At 34.4% G+C, this 25,796-nt stretch overlaps 2 protein-coding genes across 8 annotated transcripts in view; both read left to right on the top strand.

Moving 5' to 3' along the window:
• The first annotated feature begins 697 nt into the window (after positions 1 to 697).
• Positions 698 to 15,968, top strand: nkain1 (sodium/potassium transporting ATPase interacting 1). 3 transcript variants are annotated; one of them, XM_087786410.1, is made up of 8 exons: positions 698 to 819; positions 1,167 to 1,546; positions 6,510 to 6,647; positions 6,706 to 6,786; positions 10,182 to 10,379; positions 10,444 to 10,504; positions 13,525 to 13,606; positions 14,538 to 15,968. In XM_087786410.1, the coding sequence occupies exons 2-8, from the start codon at positions 1,493 to 1,495 to the stop codon at positions 14,545 to 14,547; spliced, it is 624 nt and encodes a 207-aa protein (XP_087642536.1). In that variant the 5' UTR covers positions 698 to 819; positions 1,167 to 1,492; the 3' UTR covers positions 14,548 to 15,968. The 3 variants fall into 3 exon arrangements, with proteins under 3 accessions (XP_087642536.1, XP_087642538.1, XP_087642537.1); XM_087786411.1 differs by having other exon boundaries at positions 700 to 819; positions 1,453 to 1,546; XM_087786412.1 differs by lacking the exon at positions 14,538 to 15,968 and having other exon boundaries at positions 13,525 to 13,610.
• Positions 15,969 to 17,649: 1,681 nt separating this feature from the next.
• pum1 (pumilio RNA-binding family member 1) overlaps positions 17,650 to 25,796 on the top strand; it is a 33,146-nt gene continuing 24,999 nt past the window's right edge. For 4 of the 5 annotated variants that reach the window (XM_087786407.1, XM_087786409.1, XM_087786408.1 and 1 more), the window contains exons 1-4: positions 22,642 to 22,775; positions 23,355 to 23,527; positions 24,324 to 24,446; positions 24,559 to 24,627. In XM_087786407.1, coding sequence (XP_087642533.1) covers positions 23,366 to 23,527; positions 24,324 to 24,446; positions 24,559 to 24,627 — 354 coding nt within the window. In that variant the 5' untranslated portion in view covers positions 22,642 to 22,775; positions 23,355 to 23,365. Of the gene's footprint in view, positions 17,761 to 22,641; positions 22,776 to 23,354; positions 23,528 to 24,323; positions 24,447 to 24,558; positions 24,628 to 25,796 lie in introns of those variants that run through there. The other variant, XM_087786406.1, reaches the window with a different exon arrangement.

Below are 25,796 nucleotides of genomic sequence, written 5' to 3'. Positions count from 1 at the left end.
ATTTTATAATAAAAGTTTAAAACATTTGTGTTCAGACCAGATGTAGATATAATAGGAAAACTTTAAGAAATTACACCCCCGGCCCCAAAAAAACTACAAATGTTATTAATTGTATTTTATATGACTTTTATTTATTTATATTTTAATCTCAAATAAAAATACCTTTTTGGCAAATATTTTCTACACACAACCGACGAGAGAAGTACTAAAATTTCACTGCGACACACTTTAAATTGAAACCAAACAACAGATTAAAATTATTTAATTTTATTATAAAGGTTTAAAACTTTTTTAATAGGAAAACGTACGTTCCGAAAAACGAATAAAACGAATAAATTGCATTTTTAATCCGACTTAAACCCATATGTTTTACTTACTTTTACTAAAAACGACAAAAACAGTGACTAATAAGTAGGAAAACATTAAAGTCCAAAACTGGTCTAAAACACACAACTTTTATTACAAAACAGATTTTTAATAAAATAAAATAAATCTCAGTGAATCATTTCTTCTTTTTGTGCGCGTCCCCGGGCGTGCACGCGCGTCTGCAGAATGTATATGTCGCTCCTCGCGGGGGTCGACTGAGAGACCCCCCCCCTCTCTCTCTCTCTCTCCCTCTCTCTCTCTCTCTCTCTCTCTCTCCTCTCTCTCCCTCTCTCTCTCTCTCTCTCCCCCCCTCGCTCACCCGCGGCTCCTCCTGCGCACGCCCCGGATTGTTGACAAAAGACGCCGCGAGACGAAGCTCCAAGGATCCGCTTCTTCTTCTTCTTCTTCTTCTTCTTCTCTCTGGACCTCCTTCACACGGAACCATCGGTCCAGGTGAGTCTTCGGGTTCCGAGTGGGTTTTTTTTTTTATCCACGAGAGTTCTGTCGGAGAGAGAAGTGTTTTCACGGGGCGGATTCTCTCTCCTTTTTTTTTTTTGAGGGGAAAAAAAAAAGAAGGAGTCACAACGAGCCGCTTTGTGTCCGTGGAAGGAGCGACACTGCGGGGTCCCTCCCCCCTCCTCACCCCTCCTCCCCCCGCGGGTGTTCCGCTATCATATGATGTTGATTTGTGTCTGTGGCCCCTGAGCACGTTTGTGGCACTTCTTTTTTTCCTCACTCTCTTTGTGTCTTTGTCCCCCTCCTCCCTCTCTCCCTCTCTCTCTCTCTCTCTCTCCCGGAAGGTGTGGTTCGGTTGTCGGCGGTGGTTCTGACCGCAGCAGGGCCGGCGAGAAGTAACGCCCCCCCACCACCCGACCCCCATCTTTTACTCCCCCTCTCCCCCCCACCCCCCTTTTGAAAACACGCAAAACTGGTGATTCCGGACGGAGGCAGGGTCCAGAGATGGGTCCGGTGTGAGGGGGGACCAGCCTTTGGGGGGGTAGGAGGAGGCGAGGGATGGTGTGAGCGACCCGGTTCCAAGGGGGGGGTTTGAAGTCTGGATCTGAACGGGGACTCGTCTTTCCCCAGGAGCCTCCGCGGCTCCAAGCCGCGTCCGGGGCCCTCCAAGATGGGGACCTGCGACGGGAGATGCACGCTCCTGGTGATCTGCTCCCTGCAGCTGGTGAGTGTGTGTGTGTGTGTGTGTGTGTGTGTGTGAGTGTGTGTGAGATATAATTAGAGCCGCGTGCTTTAGAGCCTCGCGGTATAATCAGGCATTTTTTTTCTTCTCGCGGTACAGTCCGAGCTTTGAGCTGCAGCTGCCACATTACAGCAGGCCCGGGGGTGAGGGGGGTCCGGGTCTGGTGTCAGGGTGGTCCCAGTTTTTTTTTTTTTTTTTTTGGAGGGGGGGGGGGGGACATTCTTGTTTGATGCTACATCATTCAACATGGTTGTTGTGTCAACACATTCATATTAAAAAATGTTTTTAAAAAAAATATACACAACGTTATTTCGCAATATTACTGTATAATCGCAAATAATTCGTTAAATCTTAACTCTATTTAAAGTAAATCAAACTCAAAACAGATGCTGAAGAGTTACTTCAAAAATATGTTGTTATATTGAAAAACAAAAAAGTTATTCATATACATTTGTTTTCCTATTATATTTCGGCCCTTTCGGTCACACAAGTGTGTCGTTTTTAATTACAAAATAATACATTAATAATTGGTTATTTATTGTTGTTATTCTGTTGTTATGTGAATAAGTGTCGAGCTTTTTTTTTTTGGAATTTTGTGTATTGTTTTTGTGGTAAAAATAGGTGCTTTTATATCGGATTTAAAGGGTTTACATTTTGTATTGTTTTTTTTAGTTTTCCTATCATATTTCGGTCTGGTTTGAAGACAAACTTTCACAACTTTCATTATAAAATAAACATTATTTTGTTGTTAGTGTCTGATTTTAAAGTAAACTGTGTTTCGCAGTGAAATTTAATTAAGCTTCCTTATATTTAACTTAATTCATTACTTAACTTATGACTTTCTTGTTTCCTGTCACAAATAAATCAAAGAATATATTAGAATAACTAAAAGAATAAAAGTCAAAATAATGTACAAATATACACTAAATTGAGGTAAAAAAAAAGTATGAATAAGAAAGTCTGAAAAACAAATTTCAAAATAAAGTGAAATCTCTGAACGTTCGACACGTTTTCTCTCTTCAAAATAATTTGTTTCCTTCTACTTGACACACTCTGCCTTTGTTAGTTTGTTGTTTTGTGTATAATCTCACGTCATCCAATACTAAGAATATTTTTAAATGCCTTCATTGGAAGGACCTACTTATTTCTATTGTGTAAAAAATAGAATATTACCGTGTAATTATGCCTTAATAGACTCTAAACAAGCTAAAATGTGTATCATATATGTTCAAAAATGTGTAAAGAATGTAAAATAATCTACACAAATATAAATTCACGTTTATTATTGAGAAACAAGAAATACTACCAAAAGAAAGAAACAATATCAATGGTCAAAAGTCCTAAAATAAAGGTACTATGAGATGAAACTAACTAACAAAACTATGTCTAATAGTATAAATTGTTAACTAGACTGAAAACACAAAACAAATTGCACTTTTCAGATTGTATTTACATGAGAAAAATAAAGAATAAAAGGTTCGTTTTTACACTTTTATGACATTGACAAGTTTAAAAGACTGAGGTAATGGGTAGGATTAGGTTTAGAAAATGTACTTGAAAAGTTACCTAAATATTTGAATATATAAAATGTTAGGAATATATAAATGAATAAAGAGATTAATATTAACATAAATGCACAAACACATGTATTTTTTAAATCAAATCCTGGTTAAAAAATGATGTGAAACACGGTTTTGTCAAGTGGTTTTCCACGATTGTTCCTTTCATTAAAACTGGGTGGATGTGAGTCTAAGTTTAGACCAAACATTTGTTTGTGGTTACAAACCATCCAGACTATTTCAAGATCCACTTCAAACTGAGGCGCCTCGACCGCCAGGGATGGAAAGAAGGATTAATTGAAACAGAAACTAAAGCGAGTTAATAGAAGTTTAAAGTACAAGTTCATGTCAGAAATTGTCTGTCAAATGCTTCATACTATTGTAAATAACTTAAGTTACAGCATAAATATGTATCTACATTTTCTTCGTAGAGTGATAGTGTAAAAAATATGGATATAACGATTTAAATGATACTGTATTGATATTTAAAAATATAATAACATTAAATTTTAATTCAAAGTTATTTTATGGTTTATATTTCAATACTTTTTGTCTAAAAGACAATCATTTCGATGTGTTACAAATAACACTTCAAATATTCACAGCGTTTATTCATTTGTGTGGTGTTTTTAAACCTCAACATTGGTTATTTTCTCCGTGTCAAAGTAACAACAAAACAAGTGAAATGGCATCAATGGGTTAAAAAGAAAGTAAACACCAGAGTCCAGCAGCTTTTAAAAATGATGTTTGGACTCATTTAATGTTGAAAGTTGAAATAATCACACACTGACAGATACTGGATATTGCAGGTTGATCCAGGTTGTTTGTTAATGTACTTCATTGTTAATATAAGTTTACATTTGCTGCTCATATTTTGAGAAGTACTTCCCTACAAGTACTCATCAAAATATATTGTTGTTCCTACAGTATCGCAATACATGGTTGTTACTACAGTATCAATATATATTGTTGTACCTACAGTATCACAAGATATCATTGCTACCACAGTATCACAATATATCATTGTTACTACAGTATCGCTATATATTGTTGTTACTAAAGTATCGCAACATATCGTTGTTCATACAGTATCAAAATATATCGTTGTACTTACAGCATCACAATATATCGTTGTTCTTACAGTATCAAAATAAATCATTGTTCCTACAGTTTCACAATATATCGTTGTTCCTACAGTATCGCAATATATCGTTGTTACTAAAGTATCGCAATATATCGTCGTTACTACAGTATCGCAATATATCATTGTTACTACAGTATCACAATATATCGTTGTTCTAAGAGTATCGCAATATATCGTTGTTACTAAAGTATCGCAATTTATCGTCGTTACTACAGTATCGCAATATATCATTGTTACTACAGTATCACAATATATCGTTGTTCTTAGAGTATCGCAATATATCGTTGTTACTAAAGTATCACAAGATATCGTTGTTTCTACAGTGTCGCAATATATCGTTGTTACTACAGTATCCCTAAATATTGTTGTTCCTACAGTATCACAAGATATCGTTGTTCATACAGTTTCAAAATATATCGTTGTTCCTACAGTATCAAAATATATATCGTTGTTCCTACAGTATCAAAATATATATCGTTGTTCCTACAGTATCAAAATATATCGTTGTTCCTACAGTATCGCAATATATTATTGTTTCTACAGTATCGCAATATATCGTTGTTACTACAGTATCCCTAAATATTGTTGTTCCTACAGTATCACAAGATATCGTTGTTCATACAGTTTCAAAATATATCGTTGTTCCTACAGTATCAAAATATATATCGTTGTTCCTACAGTATCAACATATATCGTTGTTCCTACAGTATCGCAATATATTATTGTTTCTACAGTATCGCAATATATCGTTGTTACTAAAGTATCGCAATATAACCTTGTTTCTACAGTATCGCAATATATCGTTGTTACTACAGTATCCCTAAATATTGTTGTTCCTACAGTATCGCAAGATATCGTTGTTCCTACAGTATCACAAGATATCGTTGTTCCTGCAGTATCAAAATAAATCGTTGTTCCTACAGTATCATAAGATATCGTTGTTACTACAGTATCAAAATATATCGTTGTTACTACAGTGTCACAAGATATCGTTGTTACTACAGTATCACAAGATATCGTTGTTACTTCAGTATCAAAATATATCGTTGTTACTACAGTATCAAACTGTATCGTTGTTACTACAGTATCACAAGATATCGTTGTTACTACAGTATCAAACTGTATCGTTGTTCCTACAGTATCACAAGATATCGTTGTTACTACAGTATTAAAATATATCGTTGTTACTTCAGTATCAAAATATATCGTTGTTACTACAGTATCAAACTGTATCGTTGTTCCTACAGTATCACAAGATATCGTTGTTACTACAGTATCAAAATATATCGTTGTTACGACAGTATCAAAATATATCGTTGTTACTACAGTATCACATGATATCGTTGTTACTTCAGTATCAAAATATATCGTTGTTACGACAGTATCAAAATATATCGTTGTTACTACAGTATCACATGATATCGTTGTTACTTCAGTATCAAACTGTATCGTTGTTCCTACAGTATCACAGGATATCGTTGTTCCTACAGTATCACAGGATATCGTTGTTCCTACAGTATCAAAATATATCGTTGTTCCTACAGTATCGTGTCGTATAATAATCTAAATTACTCGTCTAAAATGAGTAGATAAAAAAAATCCATTCAAAGAAATGAAACCAAATATTAAATATATGTTATTAAGAATATGATTATTAATGTTTTAATAAAATAAAGTCTTTATATATTTTCACGAGGGATGACAGATGGAAATATTACATTTAAATATACACTTAAATCTGCTGATGATTATTACTTATATACTATATTCAATACAGGTGGATTTTAGTGTGTCTTTACAAATGTTTCTTAGATCATTTTTAATTAATAACCTAAAACCTGAATTTTAATCTACTACAGTAAAGTAAATAATTATAGTTAGAAATAGAAATATTAAAATAATTCAAGCTGAGATCTAAAAAAAACCCATATTAATAGAAACTATATATATATGTTTATATATATACTGTATATATATATATATATATGATTCAAATGTATAAAAAGGTATTAGTTGTTTCCTGAGCCGGTCACTTGTGTTGGGGGTTCCTCTCAGGGGTGTGTCTCCTTCCAGCTCCAGGCTGTTTCCATGGAAACAACAGAGGAAGATGTATGTCCCTGTCGCATGTGTGTGTGTGTGTGTGTGTGTGCGTGTGTGTGTGTGTGTGTGTGTGTGTGCGTGTGTGTGTGTGCATCATCTCCTCCACCATTCATGTCCTGACCTCCACGCCTCCGTCCCTCAGGTGGCGGCGCTGCAGAGGCAGGTGTTTGATTTCCTGGGGTACCAGTGGGCCCCCATCCTCGCCAACTTCCTGCACATCATGGCCGTCATCCTGGGCATGTTCGGCACGGCTCAGTTCCGCTTCAGATACCTCATCTTTGTGAGTCCAGGAGGAGGTACACGTGTGTTGATCTCATGCTGACGGGTGTGTTCTGCAGTACGCCGTGTGGCTGGTGCTGTGGGTCGGATGGAACTCCTTCATCATCTGCTTCTACCTGGAGGTGGGGAACCTGTCGCAGGTGAGGCTCCACGGTCTGTTGTCATGGTAACAGCAGGTGTCGTTACATTGACCGTGAGACACAAATAAATCGGTAGAAATTAAAAAATATAATAATTAAATTGAACATTGAATCACAGTAGATCAACAATTGATCTGCTAATTTAGATAAATATTTTAAGTGTATTTAATAAATATATACATCTTTTACTTTTCTTTACTTACATCTTTTTTTTTTTTCTACAGTAACAGGAAAAACAAAAAGTTTCAACATCAACAGCATCAATAAAATATTTTTTTTATCATAAAAGAAGAAAATATTTTATGGTATTTACCAGGAGAGTATTATACTGTCAAGTACACAACAATAAACATCTCTTTATTATTAAAACAAAAAAAAAATGATATCTATATCTTTTTTTACGTTAAAATATTGAATTAAATCCATTTAAAACTATTAAGTGAAGTACATTAAGACGTTTCTATTTGTTCAGGCTTTTCCTTGATTTTCTGGAACTCCTGTGTTGTTCTCAGTATTATCTTGACCTTTAAAGTATATATTTTATTGAATATTGTTTTGATTGTTAAAGCGCTTTGTGTCCCTGGTCTGGAAAAGCTCTATATAAATAAATATTACTTACTTACTTACTTACTTACATTCTCGTGTAAAACAATGTTTTATTTGAATCTGTTAATTTATATGAATATTCAGAGTATATTTTAAAGATTGTTTAATTTACATACTTTTCCCCTGAATTTCATATTTTTACAGTTAAAGAAAATACAAAAAAATTCACCATCAACAGCATCAATATATATATTTTTTAAATATAAAAGAAGAAAATATTTTATGGTATTTACCAGGAGAGTATTTTACTGTCAAGTACACAACAATAAAAATCTCTTTATTATTAAAACAAAAAAAAAATGATATCTATATCTTTTTTTTTTTACGTTAAAATATTGAATTAAATCCATTTAAAACTATTAAGTGAAGTACATTCTCGTTTAAAACAATGTTTTATTTGAATCTGTTAATTTGTATGAATATTCAGAGTATATTCTACTTTTTCTTTAATTTACATACAGTACTTTTCCCCTGAATTTCATATTTTTACAGTTAAAGAAAATATTTAAAAATTCACCATCAACAACATCAATATATATATATTTTAATATAAAAGAAGAAAATATTTTATAGTATTTTCCAGGAGATTTCTTAAAACCATAGTATTTTACTGTCAAATACAAAACAAGAAAAATCTTTTTATTATTAAAACATTAACATTTGTATGAATATTCAAACTATATTTTAAAGTATGTTTAAAGTATATTTTATTTCCTTTTTTCTCCTGAATTTCATATTTTTTACAGTTACATAAAATACCAAAAGTTTCACAATAAAATCAACAGCATCGATGTTATATTACCGAAGAGTTTCTTAAAACCACAGATGCCAGTATTTTTAATGTTTTTTTTTAAGTAAAACAATTTAAATGTTTTTTTTACGGTAAAATGATAAAAATAAGCTAATTTAAAAAGCTTTAGGTCACAGACTTGTCCTATACATTTTCAAATTAAACAATGTTTTCAATGAAGAAAAAAATTCTGAATTAAGCACATTCTTACACTTTGTGTTGTCTCTGGGTCAAGGTGACCCGAAGGCCCAAAATCAAATGTGCTTGTGGTATCCCTTGTGTTGTCTCTGGGTCAAGGTGACCCAAAGCCCGAAAACAAATGTGTTTGTGGTATCACTTGAGTTGTCTCTGGGTCAAGGTGACCCGAAATCAAACGTGTTTGTGGTATCCCTTGTGTTGTCTCTGGGTCAAGATGACCCAAAGGCCCGAAAACAAATATGTTTGTGGTGAGATAATACAAGGTTAAGTCTTTTATTTCCTGTCTTCTGAGGATATTTTTGCTCTCATTTGCCCTGTGTAGCTGGGACAGAGCCCCAGGGCAGAAAATGATGATACATGAATAGAAGTTACACAAAGAACGTTCCAGGAACAAGTGAATGAATGATTTGAGCTTAAAAAAGAAATCGATTTTCTTCAGCAGCGGATGATTTTTCTTCAGGACGAGGAGTTCAGGGAATTAGAGAAGAACTGCATGTTCTCAAGTCATTTTTGAAGTATTTAGGAACGTTGTCTCCCCAGAGACGTGGATTGTTAAGTGAAGAGTAGATTGAGAGAAGATATGAAGGGAACGGTTGCATTTAAAGGTGGACTTACAGTATTTCACGTTTAATATGTTGTATTTAAAGGTGAACTTATAGTATTTCTCGTTTAATATGTTGCATTTAAAGGTGAACTTACAGTATTTCACGGTTAATATGTTTCATTTAAAGGTGAACTTACAGTATTTCACGGTTAATATGTTGCATTTAAAGGTGGACTTACAGTATTTCACGGTTAATATGTTGCATTTAAATGTGAACTTACAGTATTTCACGTTTAATATGTTGTATTTAAAGGTGAACTTACAGTATTTCACGGTTAATATGTTTCATTTAAAGGTGAACTTACAGTATTTCACGGTTAATATGTTGCATTTAAAGGTGAACTTACAGTATTTCACGGTTAGTATGTTATATGTAGGGTTTTTATACTATTACATTTGATAATTTCTATAATGAAAGGTTGCATTTGTTTGTTTGAATGATTGAATAAAATAATCTAATATTTTCAAAATTCATTCATCTTTTTTTTTTACAAAGAGATATTTTATTTTAAATAATATTTGTTTTGTTTTTTATCATTTTACATTTATTTTTCTACCAATTTTTTTATATTGATTTTAAAAATCTACGAATTTAAAAAAATATTTAATTTTGAAATTTTAATATTGAATTATTGGAAATAGAAAATTAAACTCTGTAAAAAAAAAAAGGAAACATTTAAAAAATCTGATCTGATTTTTGATGAATTAAAAAAAAAACGAATTCAACCTTTCGATATAGAAATTATTTTTATTTGATTATTCAATAAAAACAAATAAAACATTACAAATTGAAATGTTTAAAATTTTAACCATTTAATGAATTTTCTTCTTTCTTGTTAAAATGTTATTTTTGAAGCATTGAATTATTTTGTTTGAATAAAATAATTAAATCATTTTATATTGAATATCTTTTTAATTCAAAGCCTTTTAAATTCAATAACGGTTTTATATTGAGTTGAAAATAGGTTAAGAATAAAAAAAAAAAATTAAATTTTCGTATAATTTGAATTAGAATATAAAGCTCTATGTGTAATTTTATTTAAATTCATCCTTTCAATGTAAAGGTTATTGAATTCAATGATTCAAAATAAAGATGTTTAAAAAAAAATCATCATCTGAATTGTCAAAATAATGACTTCAACATTGTGATGTCACTGCTTCACATCAAGATGTTGACGTTCTATCACGTTCTCACAGGATCGTGACTTCCTGATGACCTTCAACACTTCCCTGCATCGTTCATGGTGGATGGAACACGGGCCCGGTTGCCTGGTAACAGCCGTCCCCGGCCCCCACGTGGCCCCCGACGACCACCACGTCATCACCGTCTCCGGGTGTCTCCTCGACTACCAGTACATCGAGGTGCTGAGCTCGGCTGTTCAGGTCTTGCTGGCTGTGAGTATCTCTGGACACTTTTATGAAAACAAACCTCTTGGTTTCTAATCACTTCCTTTCCCAGCTCTTTGGCTTCGTGTACGCCTGCTACGTGAGTAAAGTCTTCCAGGACGACGAGGACAGCTGTAAGTACTCCTCGACGTATGGCGTCACTTTATCATTGCATGATAGTGACATTTACTTTGTTAGTCTGGTGTTGCTACTAGAGCTGTGTGTTGGTAAGAATCTGGCGATAGATACATGTGTGACCATATGATATACTGCGATATATTGCGATACTGTAGTAACAATGATATATTGTGATACTGTAATAACAACTGTATATTGCTATACTGTAGTAACAACGATATATTTCAATACTGTACTTACAACCATATATTGCGATATATTGTGATACTGTAGTTACAACGATATATTGCGATACTGTAGTAACAACCATATATTGCGATATATTGTGATACTGTAGTTACAACGATATATTGCGATACTGTAGTAACAACGATATATTTCAATACTGTAGTTACAACGATATATTGCGATACTGTAGTAACAACGATATATTTCAATACTGTAGTAACAACGATATATTTCAATACTGTAGTGACAACGATATATTGCGATACTGTAGTAACAACCATATATTTCAATACTGTAATAACAACAATATATTGTGATACTGTAGTAACAACTGTATATTGCTATACTGTAGTAACAACCATATATTGCGATATATTGTGATACTGTAGTTACAACGATATATAGCGATACTGTAGTAACAACGATATATTTCAATACTGTAGTAACAACGATATATTGTGATACTGTAGTAACAACTGTATATTGCTATACTGTAGTAACAACGATATATTTCGATACTGTAGTAACAACCATATATTGCGATATATTGTGATTCTGTAGTTACAACGATATATTGCGATACTGTAGTAACAACCACATATTTCAATACTGTAGTAACAACTATATATTGCGATATATTGTGATACTGTAGTAACAACGATATATTTCAATACTGTAGTAACAACTATATATTGCGATATATTGTGATACTATAGTAACAACGATATATTGTGATACTGTGGGAACAACGATATATTGCGATACTGTAGTAACAACGATATATTTCAATACTGTAGTAACAACTATATATTGAGATATATTGTGATACTGTAGTAACAACGATATATTGTGATACTGTAATAACAACGATATATTTCAATACTGTAGTAACAACTATATATTGCGATATATTGTGATACTGTAGTAACAACGATATATTGTGATACTGTAATAACAACGATATATTTCAATACTGTAGTAACAACTATATATTGCGATATATTGTGATACTGTAGTAACAACAATATATTTCAATACTGTAGAAACAACCATATATTGTGATACTGTAGTAACAACGATATATTTCAATACTGTAGTAACAACTATATACTGCGATATATTGTGATACTGTAGTAACAACGATATATTGCGATTCTGTAGTAACAACGATATATTGCAATACTGTAGTAACAACGATATATTTCAATACTGTAGTAACAGCCACGTATTGCGATATATTTCAATACTGTAGTAACAACCATATATTGCAATACTGTAGTAACAACCATATATTACAATATATGTTGGTTTTTTTTAAGAACAAAAAGCTTTTTCTGGCTTTTAAAACAAAGACGAGCAAATACTCTAATCTAATGCGAAAGTACTTGTAGGAAAGTGCTTCTCAAAATATGAACAAAAATGTAAATTTATATAAACAATGAAGTACATTAACACAAACAACCTGGATCAACATGTAATATCCAGTATCAGTGTTTTATTTTTAATATGAATATCTGTGTGTTAATTGTTAGATAAAACATCGAAAGATTGTCTTTAATACACAGATGATTGAAATATAAACCATAGAATAACTTTGCATTAAAATAAAATGTTTGTTTTTTAAAATATCGATTCAGTATATGAAGTAAAAAATATCGCGAAAAATCGTTACATCCATATTTTCTTACACCCCTAGTCTGTATACTCTGTGACTATCACTCCATTACTCCAGGCTGATGTATAGTGAGATACTTACTAAACTACTGCTTGGTTTAAGCTTTTTATAACGTGAAACAAAGTGATTAATTAATCTTAATTTTACTCTTACTCTACATATGTTGTACAGTTTATTATTCAATATAAGTCATTTAAAACATTTAGAAAATGAAAGAGCTTTTTTTTTCTCTAAATGCCACATTGCTTTACTATTTTACTTTGTTTATTATTCCTGTGTTCACAGATAATCATATATATTTCAGCAAATATTTTCTATTTTCTCAAATGAATAAATTAAAATTCTGAATTTTGATTACAATTTAATTTTATTTGTATTCTCATTTTTCATATTATTATCATAATTTTTCTTCTTCTTCTCTCCTACTCCAAAATGTACTGCATGATTTCACTTATATACTCTTCAAGTTTTATCTACGGTGGCCCAGAAGTACCAAATAACTTATGAAAAAACTAACAATTTGCAAAAAAAAAAAAAAAAATTCTGTTGAAACAGAATCAAAATTTAAAAACTCTTAAAACAAAATTTAAATTTCCTGTACAAATCTCACATACTCTTGAAACAAAATTACATTTTCACAATTTCATAAATATTAATTTACAAACTCTTGAAGCAGATTAAGAACCTATTTGTTTTTACACTTCTTGGCCACCGTACTTTGTTTTTATCTCAGCGTAGAAGAAGATTAACATCTGATTTTTCGAATTCCCCACAAAATCTAAATGTGATCGGATGAATGTAACTTTGAGCATCTGACTATGTTGCCGACGGTAACGATGATTAATCTCTAGTTCTCTCTTAGCATCGTCTGCCTGTCAGTCAAAGCTCATCAAACGAAGTGACAATTAAATTTTAATCATGAAGACAAAAGTGGCTTTAAATAGTGAGCAACTCTTGAACCCCTCGTTTCCGCGGCGATGATCTAGATCAGAGACTTCCCAGAGACCAGAACGTTAAGTAGGTCGATCAGACAGAAGTATGACACATAAGAAATGAAGTCACAATGTACTACTAAAATGTATTTTAAAATAGAATTTTCGTCTCTGGTTTCAGTCGACTTCATCGGTGGGTTCGACTCTTATGGGTACCAGCCTCCTCAGAAGTCCTCGCATCTGCAGCTGCAGCCTCTTTACACGTGAGTTTTTAAAACATGACATCCTTTTAATCCTGTTCTATTTCAGTCTCGTCTGCTCCAGGATGAAGCGTTTGTCTTTCCGAAGGTATTTTCATCAAGAGCGTACCTCGGAAAATCTGCAGGAGGAAGAATTGTCTTTTTAAATTATTTAAAATGATTATTATGATTCATTTTTTATCCTTTATATACTTATTTATCCCTTGAACATTATGTTCCTGTGATGTGTTTATAATCCTGATATTTACGCCGCATTGAATCTTAAACACGGCACAGAAATGTATGGTGTTGACGGTTTAAAAAAATTAAACAAAATGTTCTTCAAATAAAATAATCCGACGTATAATAATGTATTAATTAACTAAAGTTGAATAATAAATATTTTTTTTACATATAATATTAACTATTATATAACACAACAAGTGCTGTGTATTATTCAAATAAAACAAATAAAACATTTTAATATAGAAATAATTGAATTGTTTAATTTTTTTAGAGATAATTATATTTTAATAACATTTTTTCAGAACCTGAAAATAAAATATAGAAATTCAAAACGTGTTAACGTACTTTCTTTACCTCCTATAGGATACATTGATAATATTAATTCTAAACCATTGAATTACTAATAAAAATGCTTGTTTAAAAGATAAATTAAATGTACTAGTAGTTCTTGTTAACATTTAACTTTTCAAATAAATATTCACAGAAACAAACTTTACCATCTGCATAAATACGTAATATATGAAATGTATATTAACAAGGATTAATATCATAAATCAATGGGAAAAAACTTTGTTCAAGAGTTGTGTTGTTAGAGACTGTCTTTCCACCCCAAACCATAAATACATAATAATATTAATACATTATTTATTAATAAAACCGTGTTAAAATGCAACATTAATTGATAAATCCTCTCCTTTTTTCATTCCAGAGCTGGATAAAGGTCGGCAGCGCCCCCTTCAGGCCAACCCCGACAGAGTCACTGTGGACGGAGGAGATCGGTTGACCCGACAACACTCACTTTTTTTGTGTCACAGTTTAGCTAAAGACTGGACTTCCAACCCTCCCCCCACTGAGGGGGAAATGGGTGTGTGTGTGTGTGTGTGTGTGTGTGTGTGTGTGTGAGTGTGTGTGAGAACCGAATGCGTACAACTCGATGAAGAACCAGCATGCCAGACGGAGAGAAAAGATGAATGAAAGGAAAGAAGAATGAGTAATAAAGGAGAGCACATTCACAAAACTGCCAACTCTCAACACTCCCACATGTGTGTGTGTGTGTGTGTGTGTGTGTGTAATATGTATGTGTAAATGTGTGACTTCACAGGACTAGCTGGTGCTTTTTTTTTCCACCATGGACTGTGGCCACCTGGTGCCCCTGTGCATTTTTAAGGGGTGCCCTCGTGTGGGGGATTCGGGTCGAGGGTCACGTAATAATAATAATAATAATAATAAAAAAAAGGGGTGGGGGGGGGGCACGGCTCGTACCTGTTGTTGTTTTAGAATGTGGTGGTGTCAACTAGAGCAGTGTTTTGATACCAAATCCTGAAGCCATCGTCTTTAACTCGGCCACAAGCTCGTGACTCCCAAATGATTCAATTAGCCGACGATGGTGTGATTTACATTGAAGACACCGACGACACGTTTCCGTCTTCCGTGATGTCATTATGGTGCCTTTTGAGGACAGACTCTACCTCTAGGCAGACTTCCCGAGACTTCACGGTGAAATGTATTAAAAAAGTATCTTGTTATTAAAAGTACCCTCAAATGCCACAAATCTTTCTTCACGATACCTGGCCACCGATCAGATTTGAAGGTGGCTTCAGGATTTGGCTTCGTCTGTCGGGAAGAGGGTGGGATGTTGGGGGGGTGTGGGGGGGTGGGGCGGACGTGGGATGCTGTGCATGTAAATAACCAGCCAATGATTGTTCTTGTCTATTTTATTTAGGAAAGGAGATTGCATTGCTGGGGGAGGTCTGGGGCTATAGAGCGAGAATGAAAGAGATTTCCTTCACACCCTTTTCCTCTCTTTCCGTCCTCCGGGAGTAAATTGGATATTTGCATCAGTGCAGAGTCATCTTTGCCTTTTTTTTTTTGAGTGACAACAGGAAATGGGTATGAGGGGAATGTCTTTATAGAGTTTAAGGTGAGGTTTGAATTAATAAAAAACACACTTTATACATGAAAAATGATTTGGTTTTTCCTCATTTCTGCCTTTTCTTATGATGAATTGCATTAAAAGATTTAATTCCAATTTTCCAATTGAGTAAAACTCTCTGAACTGATCTATTTAAAATAGAATGGAATATACTCTTTTTATATAAATCTTTTTTTTTATGTCAAAGAACAAGCATTCTTGGGATTGTTGAATATTCTGTTTTGCTTCTACAGTGAACAATACAATTCAAACAATATGGATATATATGTTTTTGTTTTTTAATCAAAATATATTAATTTTTAAAAAATATAGAAAATAAATAAAAAAATATTCGAATAATTAAATTAATTTAAACATGAATGAAAATTGATAAATAAATAAAACGAGAAAATATATAAATTACAACCAATATAACAGCATTTTTTAGTACAAAAAAAAAATAATATATTTATGAACACCACATGACTGTAACCAGCTCAAGATGAGACAATATATTTTTATATATATTATATATATTTTAAAGAGTTTTTAACGTTTGAATTTTTTAATAATTAGCGTAAGATTTGACTTAAATACATTGAAAACTCTTGTCTAATGATACCAACACCCTAATATTTGAGAAATCTGTTTGGCTCTTTGTAAAAGGAGATATTGACTAGTAAACAAATATACTGTATATTTTGTTTTTGTTTGGTCCGTAACTAAGATGTGTGAAGTTTCACAGCCCACAGTAAATATTCTCACAATCACAATTTTAAATGAATTTTGCAGCCTGTATTTGAGAATATTTAGATTATTTTTTCAGATGATGTCGCAATAGATTGTTTTAGTCATTACATGGTAATAACATCCCCGTTCTTGTGCGGTTGATTGCGATTTTAACTGGAAGAAAAAATGAGGCCATTTTGTAAAGATTTTACTTTTTTTTTGTAGAGGAATGCATTGGATAATTCGCCCCCCAGTGGGGACATGTGTGTAGTCACAACAGCAAAGAAAAAAAAGTAATTAAAAATATTTTGATTTAAATATTGATAGTGTACAGTATCGGTACATTGTTTAATAAGAAAGAAATAACTGTACATAGTACAGAAGTGAGAGGAGGGAGTTGGAAAAAACACTGTTATTTCTTATTAACTTTAGCATTTTGATTCACGATACATTTATAGAGGTATTAAAAATATCATTCCTTGTTTACCTTAATATCATAAACAATATCTTTACAAATATCTTAGAAATATAAACTTTGAAAGATACGTTTATCCAAGTCACCAATTATTGTTGGATGTTAAATTGTAATTTTATATTGTATTGATCTCTATTTATTATAAGGTATTAAACTATACGACATTATAACCCTAAAAATTTTTTTTATTTATTTTATTAAAATTACTTATTTTACTACTAATTTTTCGTATAAAAGTATAAAAAGTTTTCACAGAAACTAACATTTCCATCACATTTATCATTGAAAAAAATCGTTTATAAAATAAATAATAAACGAGAATCACGATTTAAATAATAATCAAAAAAGAATGCAACGAAGGATGTTCTTTTATTAAATTGATTAATTTAAAACTGTTTTTATTTTTATTGACAGTTTTATTTCACGGGGTCTCGCCGCCGCTCCGTGTGTCGCAGCACGTTGCCATGGCTGCCACTCACCTCGTTGCCCATAGTAACCGAGAATACATTCGTGAATTACTCCCAAATAAATCTCTATTTAAACCTAAAATGTCTCCACAAAACATCTCCCCCGACTTCCTCGACGAAAACCTACTTTCCCCCTCACACTTTACACGCGTCTATAAAAAGGTCCAAAAGGTCCCGAACCCAGCGGTTCCGCCGTCAGCTTCCCTCACAATGGACCACTCTGCTCGCATCCCGGCATGCACCGCTCTCGGTTGCTCCACCGTCGAGCCGCCATGTTTTCGGAGTGAGAGCCTGGGGTTTCTGGAGGTAAACCGGGGCCGAAATCCGCGACCATCCACCCTCTTCACCGGTACGTACACCCGCCCGACGAGCCGTGACACCCCGCGGAACCCTTTAACCCCACTTGTGTGTCGCCATTTCGCGTAGAAAGGCGTCCCGATGGACGTTAAGGTGGATTTGGCGCGTCGGGGGAGCGGATGCTCTCTCTCTCTCTCCCTCTCTCCTTCTCTCTCTCTACCTCCTGCCTGTTTCCTCCCGTTGTGTCGGGTCTTCCGCTCCAGACAGCTCCCGGGCCCTTTGTTAGCACCCCCATCCCGGGTCCGAAGCGGGTTTCTCGGGGTACCGCCATCATACACACACACATTAATACTCGTATCATGGCTGTTCCACACACACTACTTGTCCCCGGAGCTGCTCTTTTAAGGCCGTGTTATTGTTGCTGGACAGTCAACTTAACACCCGAACCACCCGTCACCCGGTTTTTCGTATACATTAGTAAACCCCCCTGTCTTTGCGTGGATACACCCACACCCCTCTAATAATAAAAAAAAATATACATTCTTTTGTGTATGTCATGTGCCTATAAGGTAAAGCCCCGGGCTCAGTGACCCGTCACGCCCCTGCGTGTACCCGGTATGTTACCCGCCGTACCTTATAATTATTAACCCGACATGACATACTTGTTTACTACTTGGAAAAGATCCGGTCGCTTTGGTGTCTGGAGCAAGTCCTTAGTTGCTTTTTATTTCCGGGTGTTTTTGTCTTGACTACCCGTCGTTTTTTGTTTTTTTTTAGACTCGCTGTCATTGATGTTTATTCTAAGACATGTTGTTTTTTATTACATGTGTTTTTGACACTAGAGTCTGCTGGTTTGATACACGTTTAGCCTGTTGGTCCATGTCTTTGTCCGGGTGTTAGGGGGGTGTGTTGACTTCAGCATGTGAGTGGTAATGGTTTGGAAGAATATAGGTCCTGCAGAGGGAATCCTGAACAAGGATTTTCTAGATCCTCGGGTTAAAAAATGGTTTATTACTATAATGATACTCGTGTGCCCGGCGGGTTATTTATTCACTTCCTAAGAACTCGAGGTTTTAAATCGTGGAATGAATCGCAGGATGGTTTAGAACACGGAGACATTTATTTTTATTTTATACTAAATTATACTTTTATTTTGTTACTGTGGCAGAACTTCCTGTCAAGAGTTTTCGTCCGTTATAGTGTTTAAAGTTCAACTAATGTGTTGATTTAAGTGTCTCAACTCTATTGTATCGTCAGTATGTTTATGTTTGTACAAAACTCACTGATATTGACATTAGAAAATGATCTTAAGCCCCGCCCACTGAAAACACTTTGTTTTTCTGTAGATAAACTCTTGTTTATTATAACCACATCCACCCTGCTGTGATTGGTCAAAGCGTCAAGGTTTGTCACCGTGCGTCATCAATCCAGATAGTCTCCTCCGCCCAGAGGACTCGTTGTATAAACAAAGCGGGAGTGATTAAAGATGGCTGGAGGAGCGAAGACATTATTGCGTCAGAATGGGTCGTTCGCCCAGATTTTTCAGACCAACTTTTTAAGTAATCCGTTCAAAACATGGTCATGATGAAGGACTTACTGCATCTTGGAGAGGAAGACTTCAACGTTTGAAACGTAGTCGGAAGAGTTGGGTTTTTACCCGAGTTGGCTTTAAAAATACCTTTTTAGCTCAAGACTGTTTCCTAATATACTGTTATTATTTTGGCTTGTGTAACCTCAAGTTTATTATTAATAACCCAAACTATCCTGGTAGAGGTGAAACAGAGGTGGCGATATGATGAGTAACACGAATAAGGGGCAACAATACGATTTATAATAATACTGTAGTAACAAGGATATATTCGTAGTATTGTCGAGTACTTGACTCTGGTGTTGCAGAATTTACAGACCACATGACTCTTGATGAAGTCATAACTACTTTCAAACCTAAATATGGCCAAACATGAGCTTTAAAAGCTCATGGAGTCGACTGTATCCTCTCGTGCTCAGTCATATTAAAAATTCTTGTTGCATTTCATTCTTCTTTTAGCTGCCTAGGACGCAATGAATGGCCAGGAGTTAAATTTCAACTCAAAAATGCTTTTTTATGCTTCAAAAAAGTTTCAGTTTTAAATAAGCTGACACTAGGAACTGGTCATATTAGAAACTACTGTTGCTGTTTCGATCAAACGTCAATATTCTGATGTATTCATGCACTGAAGTACACGTGTCAGACTCGTGGACCAGGGACCTGATCTGACCTGCCTAGTTATTTTATGTGGTCCGCCAGATGGTTAGTTAAAAATAACTAAGTAAGTTAAAGTAAATTTATGTTCATGTTGATGTGGTGATTTATAAATGTTCCGGTGATTGAAATAAGATAAGGGATGGAGATAAAGAATGTCAAGTACAATAAGCGTAAAACTGACTACAAAGATATTTTGAGCATCTATGAATAAAAATCTATGAAATTCGTACTTGCCGTGATTGACAGTTTGATAAAATATTTGCACCACAGACTGGTTTAATGTCGGCATCATTCGTTCTGCACCGGCCTTTAGATAAAAAAAAAAAACGGCTAAAATAAATTTGCACGACTTGGGGCAAAAAAAAAACAACGTTAAGTGCATGAAAAATACATGTCACCATAATGGTGAGCATGTTTGCTCAGGAACAAGACGGTACTTGTTGATGTTTAACCTCATCTATTGCTAGTTTACAAGCTTTTTTTTGTTGAGTAAACTTGACAGAAACAAGCGTCTGGTTGTATAAAGAGAGTCCACGACTAATGCTACTTGTAAAATAAAACAGCTTTCAGACATAATCAATAGAACAGAATATATATATTTTTTTTTATTATCCGTGTGGCCAAGTATCAAGTGCCTCACGGACCGATACAGGGTGTCGGACACATTAAATATTATTATTTTTATTTATTACTAAACCTCTAGGTCGACTTGAATCAACTGACAACATATTTAAGCAGCAAGAAATGTACTAAAAGTTTCAGAAAATGTTGTTGCAAACTTTATATACACATTTTATTTAAGGTTTGTTTGTGTTTGGGGGGTTGTGTGTGTGTGTGTGTGTGTGAAGCTATTCAGTGTTGCAATGCTTCTTTGTTGGCAACAGTGAACCTGTTCAGACCAGATTTTTTTCGTAATTGAAAAGTGAGTTTTGGTCTGAGACTGCAGCCAGCAGTCAATTAGATAATAACTGGATTATTACCAAGTTAAGACGTTTGTTTTTTTTCCTCCTACTTTCTAATGATGTTCAGCTTTCCCAGGAAAATATGTGTACGTTACATCACTCCAGTGTGTGATAAGAGAGGGGCTGAACTGAAGGTTTCTCAAAGTACAAATACACTTTTCAAGTTCGTTTTTTTTCATTAAACAAACGGCTGTTTTTCTGCATGCATTTAAAAACAGAACTTGGGAAATACTTCTAATAAACTCTTGACTATTTACTTCCTCTCATAAGTGAAGTGTGACTCCATGTTTAACATCAAACATTACTTTACCAATTAGAAAAATCACCAAAGCTAAAACTCCATTTCCTAAATTATATAAAATATACGTGAATGTTTCTACTAAACTTATTTAAAATTCATCACTAAAGTTTTCATACATTCTGTCAATTTTAAAGTAAAAGTATTTAGCACTTTATTTCAAGTAAAATCCTGAATAAAATAGAAATTTAAATGGGGAAAAAATAAAGTTGAAACATTAAACTACTCCATCAGATAAATCAAATGGCTAAAATTAACTCTAAATTCTCAACCTGACCAGAAAAACCTTGTCCGGTTCCAAGAAAATTGAATTTGTTGCTCAAATGAATTGGATATTAAAGTCACTTAAGTTTCTGCTATTTTTAAAAATTTTTTTTTTTAATTCCATGATTGGCACAGGAGAATATTTTGAGACTGGTCGCTACATAGGATAAGATATTCCTTTATTTGTCCCACAGTTTTGAAATTTGTGTTGTCACAGCAGCAAGTTCACAGAAGAAAATATTTAAAGTGCACGTGGTAAAAGAAAAATGTTTTGAAAAGTTGGAAGTAAGTAAGTAATAGTTATTTGTAAAGTGCCTTTCTAGACCAGGGTCACAAAGCGCTTTAACAATCAAATGCAATACACAGTTAAAATGTATACTTTAAAACGCCAAGACACATAAGACATAGGAGTCCCAGAAAATTGAGGAAAACCACAAATAAGAATGTCTTCTTGAAGGAGTCAGTAGATCATCAAACACAGAGATGGTTCTAAAGCTTAGGAGCAACAGTCTGGAAGGATTTCTCTCCTCTGGTCCTGAAGCGTGTTCAGGAACCATCAGTAGATTCTGATCCACAGACCTCAGAGCCCGAGCTGGGGTGTAAGTCCGGATCAGATCACTGAAGGAAGGTTTGACCATGAATAGATCTGAAAGTAAGAACCAGAATTCTAAAATGGATCGTGAAAGAAACTGGCAGCCAGTGAAGAGTTTTAAGGATCGGAGAAATGTGAGTTCTTCTACTAGAGCAGGTTGGAATTCTCGCTGCAGAGTTTTGTATGAACTGCAGGCGAGACAGATCCTTCTTGTTTAGACAACAAAACAAACTGTTACAATAAACGAGAAGAAACAAACACATGGAATATGAGACCCAGGTCGTGTTGTGACATCATTTTCCAAAGTTTAGAGATTTCTTTCTCCGTCTAAGGAAACAGTTTGTGGTCATGAAAGTTTGTATCATGTACACAAATGACAAAGCCTTTTGTTGAGTTGTGAGTTTTTTCTTTACTCGCCCTTATAGTTACGTTTTAAAAATCACTTGTTTGGGTTTCTTCATAAATAATTCTGGTCAAGTTGAAGTTTTTTTTAAATCTCTGTGGGCAGAAGATTGGCTGATGCGTGTCGTGTTGAACTGTTCAACACCTAAAGTGTGTCTCTATCCTGTTCAGATGCTGAACGAGACACTGCACACCGATGCGCTGCAAAGCGGTCTCCATCTGTTCCAACGCCGGTGCGAGCCACAAGCCAGCCTGTCCCAGAAACTACTAGAGGCTCCGTGAAGTGTAAAATCTCTTGTTGCAGGTTAGTAAAAAGTTATTTGTCTTTATCTCGAGTGGATATTGAAGGATTAAACGTCCTATCCTTAGTCTCAAGATGCGTCCTTAGACCAAAGCCTGACGCCTCTATGACGGATCGCCTTTAATCTTTTGAAAGGAAGAATATCATGGCTGTGTGTAAAAACTCAAAAGTGTATGTTAAAGGAGAAAAATGTGACCATTTCCGAGCATGTGACATTGTTCTGATGTCACGGCTCCTTTATAAGTGACAATTGGTTAAACGGATGAAGCCATAAAAGGAGTCGGTGGCGCGACTGCTTCCCCATCTCCTGACTTCCTGTTCAGATGAACCCTCGAGATTCTTTCGATGGAAAATAGGGTTTTCCTGTTTTTTTATTTATTTTTTTAAGCATGTCTAGAATGCCGTTTTAAATAAAAAACACAATAATATGAGCGTGAACTGGAACCCTCTTCTTTTCAATTGTGACGCCTCGTTCAAGACCAGATTGTCGGTGGGACTAGGAGGTAACCTGGTGAACGATCATTGATGGAACGTCTTACAACAGACACGTGTTTGTTTGTTTTGTTTGTTTTCCATCTCCAGGCTCTGGTGGAATGAGCAGTGTGAGTGTGTTGAAGAGGAAAGTGTTGCCCTGGCAGGAACCATTCAGTCCCCACTGTAGGAATACATCTCACAACATGCCTGTGGTGCTGAGCAGTGGAGCCCACGCCCCTCCGAATGGGCAGACCCCCCAGGCCCCGCCGCCCAACCAACAGGTACGCATTGACTGCATATTTAGATAAAATGTTTTTTTTAAATGTATTAATGTATGTAATGTATTATTACCTTCAACATAAACGATCAAATTTATTCAGCCGACGTTTCCAAACAAAGCAAATGGTCTGTATTTCAGGAACGTGATGAAAATATATTTGTTATTTATTTATTACTATGTTTAATAATACCTTTTGACAGTGGTACTTTTTTCTTAAAGTTAAATCCCTACTAACAGAGATGTATATATATGTAAAGATACTTTTGATTTTAATCCATGATTACTAGTTAAACCAGGAAATAACTTTATTTTCGGACTGTCTTTTTGTCATGGCATATAAAGCTGTTTATTGTATTCAATTATAATATAATATTTGATTATATCTTTGAGGTTTGGTATGAGATATTTTATCTCAGTATTTGTTGTCCTTAAACACACTTATTAAATTCCTTCAACGCCAGTTTTACTCTAATTGGAAGTCTCTAGTATAATCAACATCTTATCTTAAACACTGGCATCTTTATAACTTATTTACTTTATAACTATAACATATCAACATGAGTATTAATCTACTTTGAATTTCAGCCAACCTTAACTTTTAATAGTTAAGTATTCCGAGTAAAACGCTGTTCAAAATATTCCTGGTACTACTAAAAAAAAAGACCTTAAATACTTGATTTCTTTTACTGATTTTATGTAATTTGTCAACATGCAAGTTTTGCTGTATTTAGTATTTTTTAAGACTGAATTAGGATTTATTCGGCTTTTTCCCATGACACCGTCGGTCGTTCTTTCAGGGTGTGGCCGGAGCTGGACGGTCCCAGGACGATGCCATGGTGGATTACTTCTTCCAGCGGCAGCACGGAGAGCAGCCGGGCAAACATCGCTGGCCCACCGGAGACAACATCCACGACAGTCAGGTTAGGTTTCACTCATTGGTTCTTGGATAGACTTCATGAATCCCTCTGGAGATCTCCTTCAACAGTACATTATGTCTGTGATACAATATGGCATCGATGTCCTTCTCTCCAGGTTCGCTCCATGGACGAGCTGAACCATGACTTTCAGGCTCTGGCTCTAGAAGGACGGACTATGGGAGAGGTAAACGGTTTTATGTTCCACCTTGTTACAAACTCGTCTACCAGGAAGTGTTTTCAACGGAGCCTTCCAGGGGATATTTAGGGGGAAGGAAGTCAACATATGCCCATATGTTGACTTCCTTAGATCAATTTCTATTGTTGATTTAAGTCGAGTCAACTGCAGCTAAATCGTTGCGCAAATACACAGAACTTAATGGTGGCAAATAAAATGACTTCTTTCATAAGTGTTACATAGTACTATTAATATATATAATTATTGGCTGTTTGTCAAAGCTTCAGCAGGGGTCTCAGACTTGCAGCATGTGACCCAGGAGTTTTTTTTTAAGTGTACAGGCAGAGCATGGGACTCCAATTTTGTACAACATCAGACAATAGATAAATCAAATTTGTCAAAGTGCTCAAATACCTCCAGCCTGCAGGCCTGTCTCCACAAGAATTGACCTCTAGTGACCCCCGGCCAGTTGAGTTTGAAACCCCTGATCTAAAGTGAAACAATATTATTAAAAAAAAAGTTGATTATTTACACGTTTAGTTGAGAAGTACTTGTGTTTTATGTTGTTCACCACGAGGTCCTTAAGATGCACAAACTATATTTTTAAAATACAGACATGTTGTTTTGAAGTCTATATATATATATTTTTTTTTTTGTCATATCATGTTCATGTCTTCAGTTCAGTTTTAATGAAGCCTGAGTTAAATGCAAACGTGGACATGTGAAAATTAAACGTATTTATAAGGATATACGGCTTATACAATGGTTTGCATTCATTAAAAATGCTAAAAGTATTAGTTTAACTTGTTAATAGATTTCAGATCAACAGATTTTTGATATGTTTTCATTATGACTTAAATATTTAGGTTGACATATTCCGTTTGTAGACAGAAGCCTCTAAAACTGAGCAAAATAGTTAACTTTTTTACTTAACTGTTCAATTTTTTGAATACTAAATTAAGTGAATTATTTCCCTTTCTTTTGTTATCCATAAATTAAATCCATTGACCAAAGTTTGTCTTTAGAAATCTGTTAGTTTTCTAAACTGTAACAAATATGTTCCTATTTAAATTCCTCAGTTGCTTAAAAATAGTTTGTTATTTTGACTCATTCAATACGTTTTATTTTTTTGTTTCAACCTCATCTTGTCCTCAATCTTTTGTGACTCTTAAGCAGTT

Source organism: Callionymus lyra, chromosome 3, assembly GCF_982586985.1.
Source record: "Callionymus lyra chromosome 3, fCalLyr1.hap1.1, whole genome shotgun sequence".
NCBI lineage: Eukaryota > Metazoa > Chordata > Actinopteri > Syngnathiformes > Callionymidae > Callionymus > Callionymus lyra.
The sequence above is the reverse complement of the archived record's forward strand: the minus strand, read 5'-3'. Positions and strand labels throughout refer to the sequence as shown.